Here is an 18,977-nt window from a genome sequence, read left to right on the forward strand (position 1 = left end):
AAGGCAATTTTTTTCAATGAAGATAACATTAAATTAATCAGAAATACAGTCTAGACATTGTTAATGTGGTAAATGACTATTCTAGCTGGAAACAGCTGATTTTAAATGGAATATCTACATAGAGGTACAGAGGAACATTTCCAGCAACCATCACTCCTGTGTTCTAATGCTACATTGTGTTAGCTAATGGTGTTGAAAGGCTCATTGATGATTAGAAAATCCTTGTGCAATTGTGTTAGTACATAAATAAAAGTGTGAGTTTTCATGGAAAACATGAAACAAGCTTTTGAACGGTAGTGTACATGGGATTGGTGGACAACGGAGCAGAGAACAACATTGCTAGAATGAAAATATTAACAGTTATGCAACGCATATGCAGTGGTTCAGGGTTGTGGATTCAGGATTTGGAGCTGTGGTGATTGTTCAGTGTAAAAATAATCTGTGCCAGCTGATAAAGGTCACCAGATATGAGTGAAGGTTCTGAGAATTTACAGTCAGTCTGTTTGACCTTGTGCTAGGGACGTCCTGACGAATATATAAGGATAAAACACAGCCTGAGGATTGTTCAAATCTAACCATTGGGGTTTAATAGACTGTATATAGGTCCACTGGTCATTTTTCTATAATGAAGTATAATTCTGACAGGTTCACATTAATATGATCTGCCAAATTTGTTGACTGACTCCAAGAAAACTATCTTTATTTTTTGTTTTATTTCCATACAGCCCTTCAAAACTCTAAGGGCATCTGGACAACATCCTACTGGGAACCGCTTTCCTGACAAACACTCAGGCCACAGTGTTTACATGAATCCAGCTCGCAGCCATTATCCTCCAGCCTGACCCTCCCTGGTCCCTGGAGTCCTCACCACCAGAGGGCGAATGAAACCAGAGAAACCTCCACAGTGGAGCTCCGTCAAGCACCAAGAAGGTAGATCTGAAAAGTACAGAAAATATGAGGGTGAAATTTCAAAATAAAAGGATACTGTTGGCGAAAACAATTGATTTGGGTTTTTAAAAATATTATACTGAGCAAAAAAATAAATAAACACAGTGAGTAATGTTATATTTAATTCTTACCATAAGTATTTTTTGTCCCTTGGTTTTTCCACAACAGACATAAATATCATAAAACAACTACATAGAGACAGTATTAGAAATTATAATAGGCAGATTGATTCGTTCATAATGCCAGAACAACAAAAACTATCCACAGATCAAGCATGTAAGTCAAAAATTGGGCCAAAATGTTTTGAAATGACCGCAAATCAAATCAATGTAAACCTTTTTTTTTTAAATGTATGATTAACACAATCCACATTTATAAGTCAAAATTACGTAGTGGGAAACCATCTGCACTTCTGAAAGACTAATGAATTACTGTAAATCATATGTTGTCATTCATTTATTTTTTGAATGAAGTGATAGCTAGTTTGAAATAGTAGACTCCAGAATATGCACATGATTTTTAGACTTAGACTTTATTGTTCCTGTGGGGAAATTCTTTTCCACAGCACCATTCTACTTGGTTTACATTGACAGGACAGCACAAAAACACACATTCCACAAAAACACTGTTCAGCATATGAGTGTCATTTTCACATTGGCCTTTTGTTAAGGCTTGCTATGATACATGAGATCAGGCTTTTGCCTTGTCCTGCTCACCTGCATATCAGTGTTCTGTATGTCCTGAGCAAGTGTTACATATAACTCAATGTCTCTGACTTCACTGAGAGTCTACTCTCATTGTGTGTACAATGCAGGCCTCAGTTTTCCCCATCACATTTGTAAATGTTCCACAACTGGCCTCCAAACTGAGCAACTGATCAATATTCCACCAATCTGACATCTAAAACATGACGACATGGTACATTTTCATATTATCATGTTAAATTTGATTCAAAAGCAAGTTTAGCAGATGTCTAAATCACACCTAGCCATTGGTTCAGCATCATTCTCAGCAGCTATGCACATATGCTAAAAGTGTGTAATTTACACAGAGGTATTTGTACTACTATACTACTATAATGTGAAAAATAAATTGAATGCAATGAAAGTGGGCTATAGTTAGCTCAACAGATTCTGTCAGTGCCTGGTCGTCATCTAGCCCAGAATATCTCTGACTAACTATAGCTAGCCTTTAGGCCAGTCAAATAATCATTTTATATTTTATATTGAGTACTTCTACACAATAGTAGTTGTTATAGTCACAAAAAGATCCAATAACGTTTGGGCTAAAACTGGGCTTACATAGAGAAATTGCGGTTAAAATTGTTAACAATATATAGACTTCATTTGTGAATTTAAGATATTACAAGGTCTGTGTGTGATGTATAAATTCAACATGAAAAACTAAACCTGTTCGCTGGAAATATTTGGGACTACATGAGAGCTGTGACTGAGCCACGACGATTAACTGGGTCTTGTTTTCAGTGAGGCTTTAATGTTTCAAGGTGAGTTCAGAGAAATTTTCCTCTTTCAGCAGGTGAATTTGAAATCCGTCCACTAGTGTCAGACTGAACATGTACGATTCCCTACAATAAAACCCAAACACAAGCAAAGTAACATCGAACAAAGCACATTTTGGAGTGGAGGACTATATGGCCTTATTCAGCCAAACGTTGCGCTGTATGACGCTTTTATTTTGAAAATTCAAAGCCGAAGCAGTTCTATTGATGAATATAGGTCATTTTACTTTTTCTTCTCCCACAGTTTCTCTGTGGTCGATCCCTGAGGTGGTGGTGATCCTTCAACAGAGCGCGCTGGATCTCCGTGCGGCAGGACGCGCGTCTCTGCAGACACCGGACTGACTGCTCTGCTTTATCCGCCTCCACCGGAACCCTTCAGCAGTCTGGAGCAATGCGCTGCGCTCTGCGTAAAGGTTAGAGAGGGCGGATCACTGCCGGACACCTCTGCCTGCCCAGCACCCCGGGGGTCGGGCTTTGTTAACTGTGAGGACTCTCATTTCTTTGCCAAGATATTGTGAGAATGGAACCAAACGGGAATAACTGTGAGGATGACCTGCAGTGTGCCGAAGAGGAAGAAGAGGTGGATCCCAGAATCCAGGTGAGACGGGGTCAGAATGGGTCCAGATGTGGCAACCAGTGAAGTGACATTGAGATGAAAACTGAAAATTGTCAGATTGTTTGGATTATTGTTAAAATGTTAACCTCGATACTTCTTGAACAAGCCGGATAAAATACTACTTTATTGTTAATACCATAATATAACAACCCAGTTAAAATAAGTAACTGTGAGGTGAATGCAGTGAAATGCTCCAGTATGTTCAGGAAGAGATGTGCTTCAAAGGTGCTTGTTCTTTCAGGCTCAGTAATTCAGTAAACAGAAGTCAGAGTTTAACCTCAATGTCTGATTTAAGCACAGTCCTCCCTCCCCCTGTCATCCCATCCCTGCCATGTTGTCTGTAAACAGGGAGAGCTGGAGAAGTTGAACCAGTCTACAGATGACATTAACCGCTGGGAGAGTGAGCTGGAGGTAAGACCAATTACCAGCATTATTATCATTATTGCCCCTGCCTGCTGGGGTAAACACTTCCAGTATCTCACAGAGCCACTAATTCTCACTTTTCAGACTTCAAATCTGACGTTTTACCATAAACAAGTGAGAAATCCTGTCTTGTTTCCAGAAAGGGTTTTGTGTGTTTCAGGGATTTGCTTGGCAACGAGGTGCTTGCTTTGAAAACGCTTCACGTGGATTGTTTTGCAAAGATGGAAATTTCCTAAATGACTGAGCTGCTTTTGAGGGAAAATGTGGAAAAACTGAAGCTGCTGCTCCTGCAAAATACAGCTGCACTGTATAACCACTCAGCGCTACAAGACGCATAACTGCAGTCCGAATGTTAAATATAATATATGAATGGCACATTCGGAGCAGACTAAATCCCAAGTACTTCCGTCGTTCCCCTGCAACTTCCTCAGGCTTCCTTTAAAAACACAAATCAAACAGTTTTAAAGAGGAAAAATGTTTCAAAATCAAGAGAGGAACTGTGGAAAGATGAATGGTACATGGAAATGTGTTTTTAAAGCGCTTGTTTGCATTCGAAAGTGCGCTAGTTAGGTTACTGTTCAGCAAAAACCAAAAACATTCCAGAGCTAGGCCGCAGTTTTTCTTTTCCTCGGAGCAGGCCTCTTCTGTTTCTCATTAGACCTGCACTCACATCCACACTCCACAAACCAGAGCTGGAAGAAGCAGAACAGCAGAGACAAAGACAGAACGAGTGGCTCAGATTTGTACCATTTTATTTGATTCACATTTTCAGGCTAACTATGGGACAGCTGTTATAAAACATGATTATTTCTGAACCTGTCTGATATCTACTGCTGTTTATTGTTCATTGGAAAACTCACTTTCTCACTGCTGTGGGAATGTTTTCATGAAGCGTCTGTGTCAGTGAGGTGATTGATACCCTATAAATAAACACGCAGACTTGAACAAACAGAAAAAGAGAGAAGGCGATTCATCAGGAAGCAAAATGAAAGTAAGGAGCTGAGGAATGTGGAAAGTGTCGCTGGCAGGCTGCCGGCTGTTTTCCAGCAAAGCCTGGGGTTGATTCAGGATGATGTGCTGTAGATTCACTGGATTCAGGAGAAGTTCAGGCAGTGAGGTTAAATCCAAGCTCAGATTCTGGTCTTGACTCTGCCAACGCAATGCTAAAGCCCTCGTGTGCCCCTGGCAGAGAGGGAAGACCGCATGTATTCATGTGTGTTGGAATAATCCACAGAAACCTCCTAGCCAAGAGCGTGTGCCGTCAAGAACCGGCTACAATATATGAGCAGTGCTTTTACTGGATTTAAATCCTGGATTGTTTGCTGTGTCACTGCAGGAAGACGTCAGGAAGCATTATGATATCACAGGACGTACGCTTCCTGTAGCACCCTCTCCCTTTTCCCTCTTCAAGCACTCTTTTCTCCTCCGTCAGTGCTGTGAACAGGATGCAGGTGCCGCCGCCTTTCAAACCCCCATTCTGCAAATTACAAGACATAGAGGACCCTCTCTCAAAAAAGACCCTCCCCACTCCCACTCTGACATGGAGTGGAACTCTGTTTGTAGTCACACTCACAGCTGGATGGAGCACCCTTTGTAAGGTGGAAGGTATAAAATATATCCAGCGGCAAGCTACAAGATTAACTTTTCTCCGGTAGAAACACATGGAGAAAACGTCTTGTAAACATCTCCCCGTTTTTGACTCTGATACACTTCTTAATTTTCTCACAACAGTTTCTGTAGCATAGAACACTTTACAATCCAATGAACACATCTGCAGTTTTCTTTTTCTGACAACCAGACGTAGATTCAGGTAAACTGCCTAATAAAGTATTCACCCTTCTTGGAATTTTCCCTTTTTTTACTCTTCAACATTGTATCATGGTCAAAGTTATCTGACTTTACAAGAAAAGACTCTTTCTTGTCAAAGTGACTTGGAAATTTTCTTATATCTATCCTTTTACTTTTGTTTTTTCAATGACGTTTCCACTGAGTTGCTTGGTGTTGTTTTCTTATTATGGTGTAGTCATAACCAGCAGCACTGATTCACCAGTGATTGGAGCTTCCAGATACAGGTGTCGTCATACTTCACTCACTTAAGACACATTCACTGCACTCATGATCTGCATTTCACTAGTTGTGTAACTTCTAGCATAAACGTGCTGTACCTGTATTGGAATGGATGAGTCACTTTAAGGGTGTTAATACTTACACAATCACTTATTTTGCGTTTTATGCCACTGGCTACTTTTTTGCAACAGCTTTTTCCTCTCTTTCCGCTGTATATGTGTTGCTGTTTTGAAAATCGGTCACTTGGGGAAACAAGAACAACGACTTCTGAGCGACAACCTGCACGCTGAATCAGGCTTTGCTGAAGGTTTGGATTGTGCAATAAGGCAGCCCTGCTTTTTTTTCCAAACAGAACAATTCCTCCATCACTACTTTCAGTGAAAACGAAGAACTGCAAACACATCTTAACATTTTTTTCATCCATAGTAGAAATATAATGAAATGCAGCTAGACCATTCTACACAGTGCAGAGAATAGTCTAACTATGCAAGACTACCGTTTTCTAGACTTTACTACTTTTAAGTTAGCAGGTAGCTGTTCAGAAGTTATATTTGTACAGTTTGTTTCATGACAAACACAACATGGTGTTGCATGATGCTAGTAAGGCCTTGTTCACATATCTATGGGTACATTTTTAGAACTATACTTTTTCTTTTTGTTTTGGCTTTTTGGCCACAAGCAAATGCAGTTTTAGATCAGTCAATACAGACCTACCACTGTTCCGATTTCTCAGACACTCTGATTTATCACACCCCTGTTACCTCTACAACTAACCAACCATTCTTCTGCTTCTTCTTCACGCTGGTATGTGCATGACCAGCGTAGATGAACAGTCATGGGATTTATGTTTTCAGGCGAGTTACTATAGACAGGGATTATTTCTGAAACAATTCTAAAACACTCGTCTGAACGGGAAAGTTGTTGTTTTGTATGTATTATTGTGGACACAGTCTAAGTCAGCATCGATGTAGACTCACTGTTGGAAGGTTTTATAACCTATTTCTACTCACTTGTTACAGCCCTTAACATGGCAGACTCTCCAAATGAACAGTGGGGAATTGGATAGGGAGGGGGTGTAGTTTAAGAAAAGCCCCATGCACATACACACACACACGCACACATATACACCATTCATGTCAGTTCTTCTTGTTTTTGTGTTTGTAGGGTTTTCAGTCATTGACATAATGCATTCCCAAGCCCCTTGCCTTAACCGCTAATTCAATTTGCGTCCGTTTTATTCATTTAGTGCCAATTTACAGCATAAGTCGTCTCAGGGCACTTAACATAATAAGGGGGAATACCTTACAATTTCCAAACGATTCCCCTTGAGCTACTCTTTGGTGACAGTCTGAAAGAAAAGCACTCTCTTTCAACAGTAAGAAACCACACAACGCTGGCCATTTCAGGGAGGCCAGGAGCAGAAACCTGTAGCTCTGCAGCCAGAGATACCTGCAGAGAAGACAAACACAAACTAGAGAGAGGGCGAAAGAAGATATAAAGTTAGGGATATGCAATGGTAGTAAAGGAAATGAGGGTCATTGTAGGCAATGAAGCGATGCTAATATGGGAGAAATATGATCTCTGTCGTTATAGTTCCTGTCAGTGCTCTGGCTGCAACATTTTAGATCAGCTGGAGGTTATCCTCAACCTAACCCCAAACTAAACCAAACCTAAAACCTAAACCTCAACCCTGAAACCAAGCCTGAAGACTTTGAGGGAATGTAGAAAATAGTGAGAACTGGCCAAAATGTCCTCACACATACGATCCAAAACTCAAACTGGTGCTCTCAGAGATAGTTGACAACTACACACAGACACACACATTGACAAACATACAAACAGGTGGCCGGCGTCAGTAAACCTGTCTGATAGATTCCATGACAGATCATATCTATGAATAATAAATGTACTGTCAGTGTCACTTTGGCCTTTATGGTAAAGAATGTACACACACACACACACACACACACACACAAACACACACACACACACACACACACACACACACACACACACACACACACACACACACACACACACAGATGCCATGACTTTTATCGTAACTCACGAATATTCATCAGTTCACCACCAATGAATGCATAGCAGCTCATCAGCACTGCGGGTAAAAGCAACCATTGCAACAAAAAGCCATGACTGAGATACTGTACAGCTGTGCACAGCTGTGCGTGGTAATGCATGTTCTTGTATTTGGGTATTAGTTCAGCCAAGACTTGATTTGAGCTGCTTTGGAGGCACAAGGCCAAATTTATCAGGGCCAACAGAACAGGACTATCCATGAGGGTCAAATTGTGACTTAAAATATTACACACAAGGGAAAACACAGCCACACTAATGACACGGTGGTGCTCTGAGCTAAATGCTAACGTCAACATGCGAACATGTTCACAATGAGCAATGAGCGATGAACAATGTGCTCACAGTTTCACATAATAAGTTCAGATGCTCATTTCTGACATCTGTTTGCATGTGTGCAGGACTGCCGTCAGCGGTTTCGAGCAGTGCTGGTAGAAGCAACAGTGAAGCTGGACGAGCAGGTGAAGAGGATCGGACGAGCTGTGGATGACTCCAAACCCTACTGGGAAGCCCGCAAAGTGGCAAGACAGGTACACACACACCCACCCACACACACACACACACACACACACACACACAGGGGCAAAGGAAAGCCGGAGTGACTGTGAGGTCGGCAGACAGAAAGTGTGAGGGCAGGCTTACTGAGGATTAGCAGTGAGAAGTTTAAAGAGCTCTGCTTATATCTACTTAAAGGGAGCACAGTCACGTGGTGTCTATTTTTAAACTCAGTCACACCTCTGCATCCTAAGCTAATGTCACACACAATCTCTGTGTGGAGGAGAAACTGATACCCTCGCAGCATTTTGCATGATCTGACTTGTCTTTTTCCTGAATCTTGGAGGTCTTGCCATGTTTGATGCACTCTTGCAGGTAGATACAAAGTAGGACAACTCTCCCAGTGGTTTGTCCATTAAACTGTGCTGTTCCTTCTCCGGTGGGTCATGTACTTTACTGTCTAGTTGCTCCAGCCTGTAGAGGCTTTGATCTGATTGGACAGAAATGTAGAGTCCAGCAGCCTCCTCCATTCTAGCCAATAAAGAAGCAGCTTATGAGTCATACATCAGAAGGCTGACATTTGTGTGTCAGAGCTGAGCTGTTAAACGGAAATAGACTGTGTATTTATGTGTGTGTTTGTGTTTGTCCTTGCTTCACTCTGTTGCAATATGACAAACTACCTGCCAGTGGCATCTGCTTCTGACGGCAACACGTGAGTGGCAGGGATTACTGGGAGGTTTTGAATTTTGATAGGACCTGCGTTCACGTGAAAGGATGACAAGCCCTCTGTAGGCTCGTGTATGTGTAGGTATGCATGCGTGTGTGTGTGTGTGTGTGTGTGTGTGATCAGGGGATTTAAATAGAGCAAAGCTGATCAAGGCCTCGGGTTAAACTGGTGTGTTGTCTGGTCATGATTTATGGATGAATATTTCATATTTAATACCTGACCTATTTTAAAAGGATTCAAATACATACGCTCACTGACCCTCCCGCACAAACACACAGTATCGTACGTACCCCCCCCCCAACCCCCCATGTTTTCCCCCTTACATTCCAGCAGACTTTGGGGGGGCTGGTGTGTAGGAATTTGCCTGTACTGTCCTATCTTTTGTCCCTTTTTACCCAGCATTCTCTTCTGCACCACTGCCTGTCTGTCTGGCTCTCTGTCCCCCACCCTCACCCTCTGTCTCACCTCTTTGCCCTCCATTTGTCATCTTGGTAAACTGTAAACAGGGTGAATTTCAAAAGACAAAGGCGTCAGACAGGATGACAGTGTCTGACACATGAATTATAAAGGAGTCACGTGCACACTCACACACGCGCTCACACATCAAAAACATCCTTCTGTAGGATGATTTTTACGCTCCTGGTGCATATCGTGGGGTGACAGTGTGTCATGGTATTACAGAGAGAAAAGCATCCTATTGTGTGGTTCAGAGTGTCATATAATGTGCGCTCAGTGACATCGAGTTAATTAACTGATAACAAAGCTCATCATTTGCATACTGTCTGAAGCTCAGCAGGCTTTTGTGCTGTAAAGATAACACCAAATTGTGTCCTCCAGCTCTGATGCATGCTGCTCAACGGGGCGTCAAAGATTTGTCAGCTGTTTAACAGAAAAGAAACAGCAGAAGTTTCACAAAGTGACGCATGAGGAAGGCTGCTCTGTCCAGGAAGTCCTGGCGTTTTAGTCTCCACCTTGATATATAACAACAAGGATGCATGCAGCTTTAAAGCCTCTGTCACTTCTCTGTTTCTCCTTCATGTTTTCCTTTCATTAAATATCCATCATCCTCCTTCTGTTTCCCCTGCAACCCCTCTCCTCACAGAGCCTGGGAAATGGGTCATATGAGGGACAAAGAGTTAGGATTCGTCTTTACCAGTTTGTCAAGCTAACAGATTGCATGCAACGAGCAACTGTTATCTTCCCACTCCTCTCCTCTATCGCTTCACCTTCCCAAAGGGGCCCTTACAACCCTGGATAGCATATCAAACCGCTGACACACCCTGATATCATAACAATACCAACGCAGAGGATGCCAGCTTTTCTGGTTTCTACATTTTGAGTGAGGCGATGCAGACCTCTGCCTGCTCACGTCACTGGTGGAGGTTTTATCTTAAACATGGCTGACAGTGGCAGGGGTCATGCTACAGGGGTTAATGCAGAAGGCCAGAGAAGGCCGTGAGAAAAAGTGTAACAGCTGAAGGACACTGACCTTTTAGGAGTCTGGTCTATTAAAGCTGTTTAATGTGAAATGTGTCACTCCTGGGGGCTAACACACAGAGAGTCTCGTCATTCTGCATTTCCCTTCAGTGCAGTGGAGTGTTTCAGACTCTTTCACCTGATTCTTCTGGTGTTACGACCCACAACTTAAGTTCACCGTCGCCACTCTCATCATCTCCAGTCGCAAGCAGCTGTTTTAACTAAAAGGTTCTGACAAACACAGTGTATGCTAACTGTTTAGCTTACAGCATTCAGCAAACAAAGTTGCCAATAAGTTGGTGGACACCAACCATGTCTATGGTGAACACATGTTGCTGAGTACCTATTTATTTTCTTGAGACTTGGTAGATTTTAAGCAGCAACTTCCATAGCTGAAAAATGAAGTCAACATAGAAGTGAAAAAACTGCAGTTTCACAAATGTCCACTTGAGGCTGGCTCCCAAAGTGAGTCAATCCCCATAGATCCCCATGTTAAAATGCTCAACTTTACAGCAGAAATAAACATGTTTGCAGCCGGATATAAAAACATGTATTCTGTTTCTATAGCTAAATGCCCCACTCATGCCAACTGTATAGATGTTAAATTTATATACAACTAACATGTTTAAATCGTATCTGGGCTTAAAGATCATCATACAAACAGCTGTGGACACACACAGATGTGTCGTTGTTGTTGTATACTACTTTTCCAGTCCACAGGAATTCACTTGGAAGACTCTGTTCACTGCTACGTATTCTGGATACACACTAATGCCAAGCGTACACACTATTTCCCCCTGCAGTCTAGTTGTAAGTTTTACCTCCAGACACCACATTCAGCTTCAAAACCACTGCTCAGGAAATCTATGAACGATGGGTTCATTCATCTTTATATATGGTCAAGACACATACAGGTATTAGATCACACAACTCTAAATACAAGTTTCTGCTCAGTTTCTCCAAGATGCCAAAATACATAATAATAATAATAAATTTTATTTATAAAGCGCTTTTCCAAAAGCTCAAAGACGCTGAAATACATGAAGGCAAATTTAAATAATCTAACCCAAACTAGTCTAATAGCGAGAGAGCATTTTAGCCCTTTTATTATACAGTGGATCCGGTGTTAATGTGCTACATTCTTGCTCCAACTTTTCTACAATAAAAATACCAGTGTGTAATGCGTACATGTTGACAGGAAATATTTTTGTATAGAAACACCCTGGTTCCATTTCACATTTACATTGTGTTTGGAACTGTGAAATGGTGAAGTGTTCAGATGAATGGCTGGCTTTATTTCACCATAAAATGATCATTTAGTCACAACAATAACCTATTGATAACATTGAGGGATAGAAAAACAAACCAGATGAGAAAGTTTGCTTCCATTGTAGTGTACAGTCAGTACAGACAGACAATACAGTTAAAGGAGCATAATGACAGACAGGATATTTATAAAATGTCAGACGGTTACACACTACTTTAAACAAACTCCTTTTACTCAAAATATGTTCAATTAACTCTTAAACAATTTTTTAAAATGCCCAGGAACCCCATAAAGGACTAAAGGCATCAGTGCATCATTTTGGATGTGTTTGATGCAAATTAAATAATAAAACATAGAGACATAGAGAATCTCTTCAATTGTAAACCACTGGGGTTTCTTAAGATAAAAGTCATCAAGATGTGTAGCAGGATGAAAAAGTTTAATGTAACATCATCGTCAATTTGAATGGAATATTTTAAGATGTAATATTTAAGGCAAGTTTGTATGAAAAAGCATGCAGTGTTTTTATTTTATTTTCATTCCTTTAATGTCCATCTTTCTCCAAAATGCTACAATAAATGTCTATGATATGTCCTCAGTATGGTTAATGCATTTTCATAGGCTTTCCTAATGTTAGTTTTTAAACATGGGCTCACTTTTATCTTCCTCCAAGTTTAAGGACTCTTTTCTAAATATGAACATCTGGGATAACCAAAATTTCCAGATTATTTTTATCTTATTCGAGGAAATCCGATTGGAGTTACTGTAACTGCTTAATCCTGGCTTTCAGCCGACCGCTGACCTTTAAGTCACGCCTATCAGAGCGGAGAGAGTGGGTCCAAATATGTCCAGCATGATGAGAATAATCCTCCTATTGACTGTGACAGTGGGCAGGAAGAGCCCACTGATAATGTGTCAGATTTCTTTAGTGACAAAGCTTCTGTTTGTCTATCGGATCAGGGCATGGTCGTCTTTCTGTACAAGTGTGTGTGCAGTGCCAAGTCTCTTCAGTTCCTCTTTGGCTGTCAGAAGAAATCAGCCATGGTTCCGTCAGAGGAAATGTACTGTAGGACATAAATTACACACACAAGGACGTCTGCTCGATTCATGTTGTGTAAGAGCAATCCCTTTGTCACAACGCTGTGGTTTCAACTTTACGTCATCTTTTGTCAGCTGTCATGACATCAGAATTAAGTGAAATCACATGTTTCAGAAGCAATATTTACCGCCTGAAAGCTGAATTTTGTCTTGTATTTTGGCTTCCAGTCAGCATTGGATAAATTATAACTGTCCGTCCTTTCTTTCTTAACTCCAGGCCCAGGTTGAAGCCCAAAAGGCCACTCAGGAATTCCAGCGAGCAGTGGAGATCCTGCGGGCAGCCAAAGAAACCATCGCCCTGGCTGAGGAGAGGCTGCTGGAGGAGGACACCCGCCAGTTCGACTCCGCCTGGCAGGAAATGCTCAACCATGCCACACAGAGAGTATGTGCATAATGCAAGCCAAAATAAAGCCCCATTCTTGCAACAGAAGGTTTATACAGCTTCTGCCTCTGGAGACAGTGAAAGTTTGCCTGATTTATACACTTAAACCCTTTTTTCTCGATCGCTTCAGGTGATGGAGGCAGAGCAGGCGAGAACGCGCAGTGAAGCTGAACACAAAAAAACAGCAGCCAACTACAACTCCTGTATCAGCCACATGAGGCAGTTAGAGAAGAAACTAAAGCGCTCCATCAATAAATCCAGGTCTGTGCTTGTGTTTCCTTTGTGATAAAGTAGAATTGATGGTCATGAGCTTCCCCCTGCTTTGGCCTCTTTATGTGTGTGAGTGTGTGTGTGAGACATTGGGGCTATGTTAATGTCATCTGATGCAATCCAGATGTTTTGTGTGTTGCTTGTGCAGTGTTGGGGTGACTCCCTTTGCAAGAGCCAAGGAATGTGAGTGCTCACAGAGGAGTGTTATTCTTCTAGCAGTTCCTCCAATGATGACTGGCAAAGTTTGTCCCTCCCCTCTCAGCTTTTCTTCTTGTTCTCTCCCTGCAGACCATATTTTGAACTGAAAGCCAAGTATTATCTACAGCTTGAGGTATGTATATACCCAGTTGAACATTTAAACTTATTAGCATGGCTAAGTATGTGGATTATGCATATTTAACATTGCTAATATTGATGTGTTGATTTGTAGGTTTACCACCTCGATCCAGACTGAAATATCTCACATTTTATCACATCCATCTTGCGTCACATTTAGATCTTTAGGTTGAATTTGTCAATTTTTTTTGGTTTATGACTAAGTACCTACAAAATTCCCATCAGTCTCACCTGTACTTTTGCATGCTTAATGTGCTAAACCAACGTGATGTACATTAGATAGGCATTATACCTGTTGAATATTGGTGTGTTAGCATGGTAATTGTGAGTCTGTGCAGCTCTACTAGTAAACACCACTGTGCCTAAGATCAGCTTCACAGAGCCATTACAACGACTGTGGTTGTATGGATAGCTGTAGATACCATGGTTATTAAATTATACTACTTTCTAATCTGCTTGGAGTCCGATCTCATAAAAACTCAAGGTTTCTAGTAGACAGCTGTAGATAACGTCTGGCAATTGCCACAAAATTGCAGCAAGGTCATATTTTCATCTGCAAATTAGATTTGTGGCAAACTTGTGGTGGACTTCTGGCTAACATGCAAACAAATGATTTTTAATTACATTTTTTTACTGCAGGTTCACTAAAATGTTTGTTGTTTGTAGCAAGTTGCTGATGCATTTCTGGAAAATATTCAAAAGTCATCCATCCATCTACTAATTCCACTTTATCCGTCCGAGAGTCACGGGGGTTTAGGGAGCCTTTCCTAGCTGACATTCTGGCAAGAAGCAGTTTACACTCTGGACCCACTGTCGCCTTTTGGCTTGCTCTGGGGGTCAGGCATATGGGTTCTGTAAAGCGTCTCGAGACAATTTGACTGTAATTGGCGCTATATAAATAAAATTGAATTGAATTGAATATATCGCCAGTCCATTGCAGGGCCAATGCAGAGAGACAGATGAGTTAGGATCACCATTTAGTCTATCATACATCTCTTTTGACTCTGGGGGGAAGCCAGAGCATCCAGAGGAAACCCACCAGGACAAAGGGAGCGCTTGAACCCAGAAGCTTTTTAGTAACAGGCAATAATGCAAACTACCCTGCAAGCACTAAGAAAACCCATCTCAATATTATAAGACACCTATATGACATATGTTTTGTATGTATTCCACACAAGCACACTACTGCCAAGCATTTGCACTGCTGCTTTTGGAATAGCATTCACACAGACACAATTTTGTCAGTTTACAGCTGACCATGGAGATTTTCACACAGACTCTCACAGTCTTGGGCAGATGGCAGATTTATGTCATTTGGAACATACATTTTGCCATCTGCTTAGGAAACAATACTCAGTGTTTAAATGCCACACAGCCTGATAAAACTGTTTTCATGAATGTGTATAATTCATATTTGCAAACAGTTTTACTAGTAGTCAAAGTTTGCTGAGAAACTCCGATTGATTTCTCATAGCAACTGAAGCGTCATGTGGACGAACGTCAGGCCAAACTAGTTGTTGCCAAGGCCGAGTACCGTGCGGCGCTACGCAACCTGGAGAGCATCTCGGAGGAGATCCACGCCCAGCGACGCTCCCTCGCCATGGGAACCAGGGAGCAAGGCGTTGGTGCCGAAGGAGACGGAGGTAACGAGGACATCGCCAACTTCAAGATGGAGTCAGACGGCCTCTCAAGTGAGTATAACCAGCGCTCTGAGATCAGTAATCATCCACTTCATCAGTCCAGTGTTTGTTGTTTCGCTGGTGCATCTGTGTGTCTGCATGTTTAAAGTTCATATCTGTGTGTGTTTCAGTGGTGTCAGTGTCCATTGACGAAGAGGGCAGTCACAGTAGCAGCTCAGAGGAGGAGGCCGACACTCACTCCATCTCCTCTCCCCGACCAATGCCCTCCTCGCCTTCTTCCTCTTCCTGCTCCCATCCCTCCACCTCTGCCTCCACCCCACTCGACATGCCCAGCCCTTTACCCTCCTCCTCATCCTCCTCCTCCTGCCTCTCCTCCTCTCCATCTTCCACCATCCAGTCCTCCTCCTGTCCCGGTGGCCTGGAGTTAGCGAGCCCCCGTGGCTCTCACAGCCCAGACTCAGTGTGCGGTTCTGGCCATGCCTCACCTCTCCTGGGCCCTCGCAGCCAGTGCAGTGGAGCTTCCTCTCCAGACTGCGACCAGGAGAGAGGTGACCACTGACTTCTAATGTGAAGCTTCACCTCATATCTTGGGAATGTTTTGTATTTGTGCTTACCTTAAAGCTCCACTTAAATATATTGGGAGGTACACTTATTGATTAGATTTTTTTGAGTGAGATTTGAAAATTTCCTTTAGTTTCATGCCTGTGTGTTAAATACAGAGGTGGGAACAAGAGATGATTGGTTTATCTGAAATTACAGACTGAAAGTAGGGGGTGACGGCTGTAGAAAACTTAGAAATATGCTTGTCAGCACCTCTAAAGCTCCCCCATGAAGTGGATATATCAAATTTGTTCCAAAAAAAAAGTTAAAATCATTAACAGCAGTAACATCAGTGCCTTGTAAGTTGGAATTTTTCCATTCAGCACATTCAGTCATGGAGGAAGTGCTCAGAGCGGTTATTTATTTGTGCGTAAAAGTAGCAGTCCTGTAAATACTATCAATATAATGTACATAAGTAACTTATGTTACTAAAGGGATTCCACGCTCAGAAAAAAAATGGTCCTGTCTCTGCCTTTTGGTAACTTTCAGCTTATTTTAACTATCTTTAAACTGATGGGTAGTTTATTTTGTCACATTGCATCATATTTTGGAAGCTGATTGTATGTTTTGGTTGTGAAATCTTCATCTGAACAGGGACCAGCATTTGTAGCTGTAGAAATGGAGTGAGAGAGTAAAAAGTACAGTATTTTTGTCTGACTAGTTGATCCAGCCACAACATTACGTCTGCCGTATATTGGTTCGGTCCCACTCATGCTGCCAAAACAACTGAATAGTCGGAGCACTGTGGTGCTGGCAGTGGACCCTGTGGGTTGCAGGGTGGAGCCTCCATCCCTTGGATGGTAGATTAGATTGGGATCTGGGCAGTTTGCAACTTAGGCCAACACCTTGGGACCTTTGTTGTGTTCATGACCAGTTGCTGCCATAAGAAAGTTCTGTTGCATGGGGGGTGATGTTATAGTGGTTTCAATGTTGTTGAAGTATAAAGTAGCGTTTAAATGGAAGTACAAGTACCTGATATTTTTACTTAAGCGTAGTACTTTATACTTTGTTCATTTGCAGATTTATTAACAGATGCATGCATTCTTTTTTTTCTTGTGTGTTGCAGGTGACAGAGCAGAGGGAGCCGAGGCGACATTAGAAGCCGGTCTGAACAAGCTATCTTTGACTGTAGCACAAGAACAAGAAGCGGACTCTGGGGATGAACAAGACCCCCATTTTATTAACCCTGAAATCTCCTCTCCCAGTGCCGCCACTGCCATTCTGCTGTTCAACGGTGTCTAAAGACGTTTGTCGTGCTTTCAACACTCACTGTGCTCAGCTTCAAGCCTCGGAAAGGACTTACTGTCAGAAGCCACAGAAAGCAATGAGACAGCAAGCTGCAAACCTGTATGACATTGTCTCAGTGTTGTCTGAACATCAGTGGTGTCACATGAAAGGTGCTATATGGATTTGACATCAGTATATTGTGTTAAATAAATAGTGGATTTATTGTGAACAGATGTGATCGGGGACAGGATGATCAAACCTGTGGTATTAGGACTAGTGTCATTTAAAGGACTGCATTTCTCATAAGGCTCCATGATCCATATTACAAAGAGATTTGCCACTTGATGGATTTTCTTTCATCTGTATTTGTCCAGAGAAGACTATGTTCTTCTTTTGTGCCATAAATCTCTCTGTGTAGTGCAGCACTATGACAAATATTCTGTCCATGTTGTAGAGGCTGTCAGTCATTTCAGCGATGATGTAACTCATCCACAGCCATGCAGTGACGTGTCCACATTAATGTAGTAAACTTTAATTGATGTTAACATGCAACTGTTGGCACCACTAAGACACATTTTGTATTTATGTGAAAAAAAGAGCCTCTACTGGCTTCAAATAAGGATTGAAATGGGACAAAATCAAGCTGTCTGATGGAGGTTTCTGTCATGTTCTGCCTTTATTTCTCAACCCTTTTCAATTTATTCTGTTGAGTGTGGATTCAACTGTGGAGAAATAGTCAACAAGGAAAAAAACTGGAGTGCAAGCAGTACTCTGAGCACTAAAGAGACTTAGAATGGTCTTCCATTTACAGTCGTGAATGAGTGAGTGAGTGAGTGTGTTGTCGAGTGCAAAGTGCAAACCGCATTCTCAGGTGGTTTGTTTGTGTGGATGATTTTTTGAATGTGTGTCTGTTGTGCTTTTGACAAATGTTCAAATACTACCCTGTAGTACAGATATTCTATATTTATACTCCTGTATTCTTGTATATGAACAATGTTTTGTGGTTACTGTTGTAATTGTTTAACACAAAATAGGCAATAAACGTGTTTCATGTGATAAACATTAGACTTACTGTGGTTCCTGTCTCTTGAGGTTCTTGCGAGTGTTCTGGAAGTGACAGGTTTGTCCTGTTAACCAGAAGAATGTAAAAATTTGCAGTTAGAGTCAGACACTACAGGAAAACACATTGTTTTTCATGCACTGGTCAATTACTTTTCCATAACATGTCTTCTTGCATGCATCTTTAAAAAACACTTTTAGTTTCTTTGCATATCTAGATTTAAATTACATTACATATCTTTAAAGGCTGTTTTCTCAAAATGAGTTTTTTTCTCATAATCTGAACCAGAAATCTCCTCCTCAGTAGCTCTTATACAACAAACTCTCCATTTTTATTCCTATCTCTAATCTGATTTCTGGAACATTTTTGTCCTAAAAACATAGCAAATTTTTTTTTTTTTTCTGGCTGTTTTTGTTTCTCAGAAGTTTCTGATTTATAGGGTTAGATTTAGTTATCCTAAATCTCTGCTGTACAACTTTTAAACTTGAAAATGAAACAAGAAGCTTGTGACGCTGACTGTATCCTCATTTGCATTTTTAACATAACATTTCAGAAAACTTGTAGCACACAAAAATAATTGTTGTATTGTGAATGATCAGCTGGGACAGTTTTTGTGGTCAAACCTCTTAAATGACCCTATTCCCTCTGCTGACCCCGTTTAACTTGGACGAGTGTTTGGTTTCTTGCGGAGAACTCTTGTGTAACAGCAGGACAGCTGTCTTGTATTGCCAC

At 41.4% G+C, this 18,977-nt stretch overlaps 1 protein-coding gene across 1 annotated transcript; it reads left to right on the forward strand.

The window, feature by feature from the left end:
- The first annotated feature begins 2,714 nt into the window (after positions 1-2,714).
- sh3bp5a (SH3-domain binding protein 5a (BTK-associated)) lies at positions 2,715-18,245 on the forward strand. Its single transcript, XM_035950738.2, has 9 exons — positions 2,715-3,065; positions 3,432-3,494; positions 8,069-8,197; positions 12,948-13,112; positions 13,243-13,373; positions 13,671-13,713; positions 15,193-15,409; positions 15,529-15,906; positions 17,025-18,245. Exons 1-9 carry the CDS (start codon positions 2,988-2,990, stop codon positions 17,198-17,200), a joined length of 1,380 nt encoding a protein of 459 aa, XP_035806631.2. The 5' UTR covers positions 2,715-2,987; the 3' UTR covers positions 17,201-18,245.
- Positions 18,246-18,977: the final 732 nt, after the last annotated feature.

This window comes from Amphiprion ocellaris, chromosome 15, assembly GCF_022539595.1.
Source record: "Amphiprion ocellaris isolate individual 3 ecotype Okinawa chromosome 15, ASM2253959v1, whole genome shotgun sequence".
NCBI lineage: Eukaryota > Metazoa > Chordata > Actinopteri > Pomacentridae > Amphiprion > Amphiprion ocellaris.